At 43.2% G+C, this 11,051-nt stretch overlaps 1 protein-coding gene across 1 annotated transcript; it reads right to left on the bottom strand.

Moving 5' to 3' along the window:
* Positions 1–1,145: 1,145 nt before the first annotated feature.
* Positions 1,146–7,132, bottom strand: LOC120046619 (eukaryotic translation initiation factor 4E-binding protein 2-like). Its single transcript, XM_038992002.1, has 3 exons — positions 6,804–7,132; positions 2,680–2,865; positions 1,146–2,498 (listed from the first exon to the last, which is right to left on the bottom strand). The coding sequence occupies exons 1-3, from the start codon at positions 6,940–6,942 to the stop codon at positions 2,467–2,469; spliced, it is 357 nt and encodes a 118-aa protein (XP_038847930.1). The 5' UTR covers positions 6,943–7,132; the 3' UTR covers positions 1,146–2,466.
* Between the last annotated feature and the right edge of the window lie 3,919 nt (positions 7,133–11,051).

The raw sequence follows: 11,051 nt of genomic DNA on the forward strand, positions 1-11,051 counted from the left end.
AAAGGCCAAAACCTAGGAAGAAACCTAGAGAGGAACCAGGCTATGAGGGGTGGCCAGTCCTCTTCTGGCTGTGCCGGGTGGAGATTATAACAGAACAGACGGGCAGACGGGCCTGGACATGCGCTGGCTTGAGCAGGGGGACCTTGCGTGCGCTGCAGGATTTTAATCCATGACGGCGTAGTGTTACTAATGGTTTTCTTTGAGACTGTGGTCCCAGCTCTCTTCAGGTCATTGACCAGGTCCTGCCGTGTAGTTCTGGGCTGATCCCTCACCTTCCTCATGATCATTGATGTCCCACGAGGTGAGATCTTGCATGGAGCCCCAGACCGAGGGTGATTGACCGTCATTTTGAACTTCTTCCATTTTCTAATAATTGCGCCAACAGTTGTTGCCTTCTCACCAAGCTGCTTGCCTATTGTCCTGTAGCCCATCCCAGCCTTGTGCAGGTCTACAATTTTAGCCCTGATGTCCTTACACAGCTCTCTGGTCTTGGCCATTGTGGAGAGGTTGGAGTCTGTTTGATTGAGTGTGTGGACAGGTGTCTTTTATACAGGTAACGAATTCAAACAGGTGCAGTTAATACAGGTAATGAGTGGAGAACAGGAGGGCTTCTTAAAGAAAAACTAACAGGTCTGTGAGAGACGGAATTCTTACTGGTTGGTAGGTGATCAAATACTTATGTCATGCAATAAAATGCAAATTAATTACTTAAATCATACAATGTGATTTTCTGGATTTTTGTTTTAGATTCCGTCTCTCACAGTTGAAGTGTACATATAAAAATTACAGACCTCTACATGCTTTGTAAGTAGGAAACACTGCCGATTTTGCAGGTTATCAAATACTTGTTCTCCCCACTGTATACAGTGTACCCAAGCGTGACATTGAACACACCTGGGAAAATAGATTGCAGTATGTGGAGTCTTTTCTTTTTATTGAACATACTGTGTACACTCTAATCTCCAACACCTGCTCAAAGCAACTGGATGTATGTATATTCCTCTCTATGTGTATATCTGTCTTTTGGAGGGGTTGGGACTGGGATAAAGCAGAAGACAAATGTGTTGGACATTCGTGTACTTTTGTTATCAATGTGATCACAACCATGTGAAACCATGTGTACAGACAAAACAGGGAGAACAGCATAATCCTCATCATAAGGAAATTTATTGATCTTGCTGTAAGTGTCCACTGGCATTGAAATTTCTCCAAAAAATGAAGTTAATTCAAATTAGAACAGCAGTTAGGTTTGTAGTTTCAAATCTCTTTTGCGACAAAATACAAACCATTCATGTAGCTAATTCAAATTTATTTAGTAATTATCGGATTGTTTAACATTTAGAATAGCCTGAAATAATGTATAAATTCATTTTCTCCTTTCATTTTGCAAATCTATCAAACGGAAAGCCAGTTTTCCAAATGGTAAATCTTTATAAAATCCTTTACCAGAAAGACCCAAAACGCAACAAAGTCAGGCTTGTATTGGTGATGGATAGATATTCAAGGCTTGGAATGATGATGAAATTCTCAGCTAATTAGAATTTAAATCAGTCACATCATCCCTTATGAGTTTAATTGCTGGTAACTAACGGACTACAAAACAGGCAGGTAAGAGCATATCCATTTTTGTTTTTTTTATGAACATTTTACCCAAACAATGACAAAGGTTCTGAAAAGGATAAGTAATATCAATCCCTTTGACAGAGGATTCTAAGGCCAGTACTTTGCTCTACAAAGTAGTACAAGTAGTAGATGTTGTACAGTTTCTTAGGCCCCATTATAAAATGTCTAAAGCAGTAAAGACGGCTTTGTTTACAGTGTACTCTGGTATTAAGGACACATACAGAATGGTCAGTTTAGATTACTGCCTTGACTTGGGCGTCTACATTTTGTTAATGGTTAAGAATATCTCTGGTTACCTTTAGACTCTTTTTCTTGTTGTGTGGCTGAAGTACATACAATACATATACGGCAGTTGGTAACCCTGAGACCTATTCAAATAGACCTGCAGAGTCTTCCGCTAGGTCTCAGGGTTAGCCATAGCCTGGTAGCCCAGTCAGTTTGTATTGTAGCCAACTCCTCTTTGTGTTGTTTCATTGTCATGCCAAACTATGGCTTGACAACGATAGAAGAGTTGGCAACAACACATGCAGGCTACATTCCAATATCCACACTACCATACCACTTAGGATGCATGTCAAATACATTGCTTCATTCTAAGTGGTATGCTAGCATGGACATTGAAACAGAGCCACAGTATGGGGCCAAGTTGGCCGTACAGTTAACGTATTACATGGTATAGTTTATCTGCGTGGTTTACATACATCACACCCAGTGACGGCGAGACAGAGAGCTAAAGAAGATGGCTGCTGTGAGAGCTCACAACATTGGTTTCTACAAGCCAAGCCACTGGCGCACAGCACAGGAACCAGGTTTGTTTCTTCTTCTGTTGTTCCTCAGGTGAGGTCAGATGTCCATCTCAAACTGAGCATCTTCACCTTTAAAACACAAGAACACAAATACAATGTCATCTGTACTCTAAAGCAGGGGGTGTAATACCTTTGTTATTACTAATTTGACTCAGGGGTTCCGTGATAAAACATGGTTGACATGGACTACAGAGAGAGCGCATGTTGTATGGCATGACAACAGTAGTCAGAGGATATGGCACCCACTGACCGGTGGCTGTCTTGCCATGACTGTTGTGGGGTTTGATGTGGTTGTTGGCCTCGTTCCTTCTGTTCTCGGTCAGGACGTTGAGGCTGGTCACCCCGGGGATGATGGGCAGATGGGCCGGGGGGGTCTGGGCGATGGGGGAGTTACGCCGGTCCAATAGGAACTTACGGTCGTAGATGATCCTGGTCCCTATGATAGAGGAGAGTGATTATTTAATAACATCTTTGACATATTAGTTACAACCATCGAATGTATAGAAATAAACCTGTTTAGTTCGTTACATATTTTTAATCAAAAGATGGCGTGTCATGTACAACATGGCCTAGGCACCTACATCAGATGCTGGGATAATTGTTTACAGTATCGTCAAACAAAAAGCTATAAACAAAAAGCAGAGGCCTTAGCTTTCTATAAACATTATTTCAATAAAAGTGCAATATTTATTTAAATGCAAAAGCACTGTCTGGGACAATGAAATTCAGATACTTCCTCAAACCAGCCATGCATGTATGAATATATGAATACATTGTAACTACCTACAGTGCCTTCAGAAAGTATTCACACCCCTTCACTTTTTCCACATTTTGTTGTGTTACTACGGAAGTCCAGAGAGATCATATGAATTTAAAAAAATATATACCCTCGTTATGTTGAGATCCCAACTTATTTATCTCATGATCACGACATCACAAAAGTTGTTTTTGTCAAGATCACAAGATTAACTCTATAAATAGAAATAGACGCATTGATGATTGACAGTATGGCTGAGGAGGCAGAGCCCATGGTGGATCAGCGCATATGTTTTTATTGATTGCTACACTAAGGGATGGTACATTTAATCCTAACATCATGCTTTCATTTGTGTTTGGCACTCATTATCAGTTTATAAGTTAGAATGTTAACAAGCTAAATGTCTCTTATCTTGAGCCAAGAGCTCATGGGGCATCTGAGCCTTCGTGGGGCAATTAAGCCCTGAACGATGCCTAACAGGCAGCCCTGTCTCCCAGGCTGTATGCCACCCCCAAGACCACAGTCAACCGCATGGAAGCAACAATGTAGCTAACTTGGCTAGTCTTGTGAGCGAGCTAGCTAGTTAGCCTTGTTGCTAGCGTGTTATATATGCTGGTTGTTAGCTTTCATAACATATGTTTATAATTGTACGGGACACTTTATGTTTATTAGATAATATTTAAAATGTACAGAGTGGGTGAGCTCCATTTCTGACAGGATGATAAGATTCAATAGCAGCCTCAGAGGCTGATAAGTCAGGATTCTACCTTGTAGGCTGTTTCATAGGTAAAGCTCCTTGCAGGCAGATTAGCAGTCAGGATGCATTATCTATATGATCAAGACTGGGTGCTCTCTATTCCTGACAGGCTGATCAGATTCATTAGAAGCCTCAGAGGCTGATAAGGCAGGATGCTACCTAGTTGGCTGTCTGCAAGGAGCCTTACACATGAAACAGTCTACAAGTATCCTGACATCAGCTGCTGAGGCTGCTATTGAATCTGATCAGCCTGCCAGGAATAGAGCTCACCCCCTGGATCAGATATGCATATGGCTATAAAGCACTTTCACAGCTAATCTACCTGCAATAAGACTTGCCTATAAGGCAGCTTCCTGACTTATCAGCCTCTGAGGCTGAAATTTAATCAGATAAGCCTGTCAGGCATGGAGCTCACCCAATGTAAATATTACCCACAAACATGAAGCATCCCTTATAATTATACACATATCAATTATGCAAGCTAACAACCAGCATAGATAACAAGCTAGCTAACAAGACTATCTAGCTAGCTCACAAAACTAGCCAGGTTAGCTCTGTAGTTCCTTGCATGCGATTGACTGTGTCTTGGGGGCGGCACGCAGCTTAGGAGACAGTGCTGCTTGTCAGGTATCATTCAGGGCTCAAATGCCCCACATTGCACTCAACAAAGCCATAGGGCTCCTTGATGAAGTTGTTATTTTGCATCTGAACAAATGAATGGATGATGCATGGTACTTCTGATTATCTTGTGATCTCGACAAAACAACTTTTGTTATGTAGTGATAAGATAAATACATTGTGATCGACATAACGAGGGAACAATTTTTTTAAATTAATTTGTCCTCTCTGGCCTTCCGCGTGTTACAGTCTGAATTTAAAATGGATTAAAATGAGATTTTGTGTCACTGGGCTACATACAATACCCCATAATGTCAAAGTGGAAATATGTTGTAAGATTTTTTTACTAATTAATAAACAATGAAATGTCGTGAGTCAATAAGTACTCTTTGTTATTGCAAGCCTAAATAAGTTCAGGAGTAAACATGTGCTTAAGTCCCATAATAAGTTGCATGGAGTCACTATGTGTGCAATAATAGTATTTAACATGATTTTTGAATGACTACCTAATTTCTGTACCCCACACATTACATTTTCTGTAAGGTAAAAAAAAAATGTTTTTGTGAACTAACGATCGCACTTGACTCTTTTCCCCTTTACTAGCGCTGACTTTGCTGATAGCTACTTTATTGAGGAACATTTGACTTATTATCACTGTGATTCTCCCACCTAGCTGTCTTAAGATGAATGCACTGTAAGTCGCTCTGGATAACAGCATCTGCTAAATGACTCAAATGTAAAAAGGTCCTGAGTCAAGCATTTCAACCACAAAGACCAGGGAGGTTTTCCAATGCCTTGCAAAAGGCACCTATTGGTAGATGGGTGAATTTTTTGTTGTTGTTGCAAACATTGACTATCCCTTTGAGCATGATGAAGTTATTAATTCCACTTTGGATAGTGTATCAATACATGCAGTCACGACAAAGATATAGGCGTCCTTCCTAACTCAGTTGCCGGAGAGGAAGGAACAAGCTCAGGGATTTCACCATGATGCCAGTGGTGACTTTTAAACCGTTAGAGTTTAATGGTTGTGATAGGAGAAAACTGAGGATGGATCAACAACATTGTAGTTACTCCACAATAATAACCTAAATGACAGAGTGAAAAGAAGGAAGCCTGTACAGAAAAAAAAATATTCCAAAACATGCATCCTGTTTGTAATAAGGCACTAAAGTAAAACTGCAAAAAAGGTGGCAAAGAAATGAACTTTGTCTTGAATACAAAGCGTTGTTTGGGGAAAATCCAATACGTCACTGAGTACCACTTCATATTTTCAAGCATGGTGGTGGCTGCATCATGTTATGGGTGTGAATGTCATCGACAAGGACTAGGGAGTTTTTTTTATGATAAAAAGAAATAGAGCTAAGCACAGGCAAAATCCTAGAGGAAAACCTGTTTCAGTGTGCTTTCCAACAAACACTGGGAGACAAATTCACCTTTCAGCAAAACAATAACTTAAAACACAAGGCCAAATATACACTGGAGTTGCTTACCAAGACGACATTGTATGTTCCTGAGTGGCCTAGTTAAGGTTTTGGACTTAAATCGGCTTAAAAATCCATGGCAAGACATAAAAATGGCTGTCTAGCGATCATCAACCAACTTGACAGAGCTTGAAGAATTTGCAAATATTGTACAATCCGGTTGTGTAAAGCTCTTAGACTTACCCCGAAAGACTCACAGCTATAATCGGTGCCTAAGGTGATTCTAACATGTATTGACTCAGGGGGTTGAAATCTTATTTAATGAAAATATATTAGTGTTATATTTTATTATAAAAAAATATATATATACTGTATATATATTCTTTTTTTATGTTCGAAATTGAATTCCACTTTAACACTAGAGTATTTTGTGTGGATCGTTGACGAAAAAATGACATTGAAATCCATTTTAATCTCACCTTGTAACATTTTTTTTTTTTAAAGGCAAGGTGGTTGAATACTTTCTGAAGGCATTGTAATAAATAACATATAAATAACATATTGCACTGTTACAAATGTAGCCAACATGATTCCGAATCATTGCGTTGAACACCAACCAATCACATTGCCAAAGGTGACGGCAGGGTCTGAGCAAACCTTTGTTTTTGTTTTGAACGCTTGGAGGATGCCTTGACATGCAATCGGTCTAACTACTGTAGGCCACAATGCACGACAGTGCATAGCGAAATGGCGACAGTTGCTGAAACACACATCATATCAGTAATAAGATACAATTTATAGGTTCGGGTTGATTTTACCTCCCGGAGTTGTTGAAAATAAAGTGCCTCCAGGGGTGGTGCAATAATCATGAGGTAGCTGTGTTCTATCGTTGATCAACACCGTCCTGGTTGGAATGGCCCTGCTTTCGCTAAGCTGACGACTGGTAGACGACGACATTTCACCCCCGGTTTAGTGACTGGTCAGACGGTGTTGCAATCTGTAGGTGGTTGATGCCTAACCTGACGGACGGTGGAACCCAGGACCTTTATCCTTTCTATCTTATCTCTTCCCAAGGCTTTCTTGTCGCTCCTCTCTTCCTCCCAGTCGTCAGTACATCCCCACTCCCTCCGCCAGGCAGGAAAAACAACACAAGCAGACCGGATATGATGTCAATGAACGAGAGCCACCACACGTGTTTAGAAAGAAAAATATTATAAAAATATATATATATATTTGATGTAGGTTGAGGCCATATAGACCATGGTTCGCCAACTGGCGGCCCGCAGGTGATTTTATTGGGCCCCCCAAAGTATGTATTTTCTTTGGGGGGGGGGGGGGGGACATAAAAGACTGTAAAAACATCAGCAAATCAGCTCCAAGTGATTTTAAGTTTGGAAATCTGTTCCAAAGTATTCCCACACACAATAGAGAGATATATGTGATTGTATACAAATGTAAGCAAAGTTTTAAATTATTACGTTTTAGTCAAATATTATATCTGTTTGGGATTCTTGCGGTCAATTTGCAGTCTGACCATCGAAAAATCCCCCACGGTTGAATCTATACTGGGCTTTATTACAGACATAAATTCTCCTCCGTTTCATCAGCTGTCCGGGTGGCTGCCCTCAGACGATCCCGCAGGTGAACAAGTCGGATGTGGAGGTCCTTGGCTGGCGTGGTTACACTTGGTTGGATGTACTGCCAAATTCTCTAAAACGACTTTGGAGGCGGCATATGGTAGAGAAATGAACATTAAATTCTTTGGCAACAGCTCTTGTGGACATGCCTGCAGTCAGCATGTCAAGTGCACGCTCCCTCAAAACTTAAGACATCTGTGGCGTTGTGTGACAAAACTGCACATTTCTGGGATCTTTTATTTCAGCTCATGAAACATGGCACCAAGACTTTACATGTTGGGTTTATATTTTTGTTCAGCGTAGTTGATGATTCCTGCCATAGACTGTAAAAATAATTGTTGAGGCCAGGTGCATCTTCTTCTCTGGTTCAGGGCAATGTTGCTTTACCGTTTCCATGTAGCACGCGATCTACATGTAACAAACTGAAGTCTGATTTATGGCAGAAGAAGAACGCATAGTTTTAGTGGATTCATATGTTATCAAGATAGAAGATATCATGATATCTCCCATATTGAAGAAAATGTACAGTAGAATGGGTTGGAGACCTGACTTATTTTCAGCTGGTTTGCAAAAAACCTATGGTTACATGCACACAATAATGCTATTATTGTGGATAGCAGGGGTACAACTTTCACTGGGGACAGGAGGGTCATGTACCCCCCCACATTCTAAAATTGCATTTTTGTCCTGGTCGAGTAGGCTGTTTGGAGTGTTTATCCGACTGAATTATTATTGTTTATTTTTTATCATGTCCCCCAACCACTTCTAAAACCAAAGTTACGCCCTTGGTGGATAGTCCGATTTAATATAATAGTTTAATTAAAATGTTTACATGCTTTCCCGAATAATTCGGTTTCCATGGACACATCTGAAATCAGGCTACCTGATGGCACTTTGATGAATGCTGTCACGCCCTGGCCATAGAGGTTTTTATTCTCTATTTTGGTTCGGCCAGGGTGTGACTAGGGTGGGCATTCTAGTTTCTTTATTTCTATGTTTTCTTTTTCTTTGTGTTTGGCCGGGTGTGGTTCTCAGAGGCAGCTGTCTATCGTTGTCTCTGAGAACCATACTTAGGTAGCTCTTTTTTCCACCTGTGTTTGTGAAAAGTTGACTTTTGTTTAGGGCACATAGCCTGTAGCTTCACGGTTAGGTTTTGTAGTGTTTGTTGTTTTGTTCGGTGTCATTTTTATCAATAAAGAGAAAATGTACGCTCACCACGCTGCACCTTGGTCCTCTCCTTTCAACAGCCGTGACAAATGCAGAAAATAATCAACTCAAATGAACGTTCTACCACAGCGACCATGTTATTTTTGGGAAGCATATTTTATGGAACGCATGTCCTAATAGATCAGAAAACCAGGCAGGTGTTTTATGCTTACTTCAATTTAGATTTTACGCCGATTAAGATACAGAGTATGGTGTTTACATTATTATTGAAAAAAATGCTTACTTTCAAAATCAATTTGTCTAATTATTACTGTGCATGTAAACATACTCATTGATAAACTCTTATAAATGAACTGCAGTATCAGTACATACACACTAATAATTCAATATAGATATTTTTTTAAATAATGTTTTGTTACTGTCACGTTCCTGACCTGTTTTCTGTTGTTTTGTATGTGTTTAGTTGGTCAGGGCGTGAGTTGGGGTGGGTAGTCTATGTTATGTGTTTTCTATGTTGGGTTAATGTGTTGCCTGGTATGGTTCTCAATTAGAGGCAGGTGTTTGACGTTTCCTCTGATTGAGAACCATATTAAGGTAGGTTGTTCTCACTGTTTGTTTGTGGGTGATTGTTCCTGTGTCTGTGTTTACCACATGGGACTGTTTCGTTTGTTCGTTCGTTTTAGGTAGTCTGTTCCTGTTCGTGCGTTCTTCGTCTATATGTAAGTTCGTTTGTTTCAGGTCTGTTGACTTCGTTTATTGTTTTGTAGTTTGTTCTAGTGTTTTGTCAGTGTTTCGTCTTTCATTAAATAAATTAGTATGTATTCATCACCCGCTGCGCCTTGGTCCGTTCATTCACCACAAGACGAACGTTACAGAATCACCCACCAACAAAGGATCAAGCAGCGGTGAAACGGGAGAGAGAAACAGCGCACGAAGGAGGAATGGACATGGGAGGATGTTTTGGACGGCAAGGGTTGCTACACATCCTTTCCAGCCAGGATCTCCTCCCATGGGAACAGCTGGAGGCAGCTCGGAGAGCGGAGGCAACCGGAGAGAGGAACCGGCGTTATGAGGGGACGAGTCTAGCACGGAAGCCCGAGAGGCTCACCCAAAAATGTATTGGGGGGGGGGGGTTAAAGGGTAGTGTGGCGAGGGCAGGTAGGAAACCTGCGCCCACTTCCCATGCTTACCGTGGAGAGCGGGAGTACGGGCAGACACCGTGTTATGCGGAAGAGCGCACGGTGTCTCCTGTACGGGTGCATAGCCCGGTGCGGGTTATTCCACCTCCCCGCACTGGGCGGGCTAGAGTGAGCATTGAGCCAAGTGCCATGAAGCCGGCTCTACATATCTGGCCTCCAGTACGTCTCCTCGGGCCGGTGTACATGGCACCAGCCTTACGCATGGTGTCCCCGGTTCGCCAACACAGCCCAGTGCGGGTTATTCCACCTCCCCGCACTGGACGGGCTACGGGGAGCATTCAACCAGGTAAGGTTGGGCAGGCTCAGTGCTCAAGGGAGCCAGTACGCCTGCACGGTCCGGTATATCCGGCGCCACCTTCCCGCCCCAGCCCAGTACCTCCAGTTCCAGCACCCCGCACTCGCCTTATGGTGCGTGGCCCCAGCCCAGTACCACCAGTGCCTACACCACGCATCAAGCCTCCTGTGCGTCTCCAGAGCCCTGTACGCACTGTTCCTTCTCCCCGCACTCGCCCTGAGGTGCGTGCCCTCAGCCCGGTACCACCAGTGCCGGTACCACGCACCAGGCCTATAGTGCGCTTTGAGAGTCCAGTGTGCCCTGTTCCTGCTCCCCGCACTAGCCTTGAGGTGCGTGTCTCCAGTCCGGTACCACCAGTTCCGGCACCACGCACCAGGCCTGCTGTGCGCCTCAGCAGGTCGGAGTCGGCCGTCTGCCCAACGCCGCCTGCACTGCTCGTCTGCCCAACGCCGCCTGCACTGCTCGTCTGCCCAACGCCGCCTGCACTGCTCGTCTGCCCAGCGCCGTCTGAGCCATCCGTCTGCCCAGCGCCGTCTGAGCCATCCGTCTGCCCAGCGCCGTCTGAGCCATCCGTCTGCCCAGCGCCGTCTGAGCCATCCGTCTGCCCAGCGCCATCTGAGCCATCCGTCTGCCATGAGCCATTAGAGCCGCCCGTCTGTCCCGAGCCATTAGAGCCGCCCGTCTGTCAGGAGCCGCTAGAGCCGTCCGTCAGTCAGGAGCCGCCAGAGCCGCCAGCCAGTCAGGAGCCGCCAGAGCCGCCAGCCAGTC

The sequence above is a fragment of the Salvelinus namaycush genome, chromosome 4 (genome assembly GCF_016432855.1).
Source record: "Salvelinus namaycush isolate Seneca chromosome 4, SaNama_1.0, whole genome shotgun sequence".
Lineage (NCBI taxonomy): Eukaryota > Metazoa > Chordata > Actinopteri > Salmoniformes > Salmonidae > Salvelinus > Salvelinus namaycush.

Bases quoted from the DNA above. Each gene is read 5' to 3' on its own strand.
- LOC120046619 (XM_038992002.1), bottom strand. From the start codon at position 6,942: ATGTCGTCGTCTACCAGTCGTCAGCTTAGCGAAAGCAGGGCCATTCCA. The intron at 2,866-6,803 runs GTAAAATCAACC...CCTCTATCATAG, and splicing joins ATTTTCAACAACTCCGGGAG to GGACCAGGATCATCTACGAC. The intron at 2,499-2,679 runs GTCAGTGGGTGC...TGTGTTTTAAAG, and splicing joins TCATGGCAAGACAGCCACCG to GTGAAGATGCTCAGTTTGAG.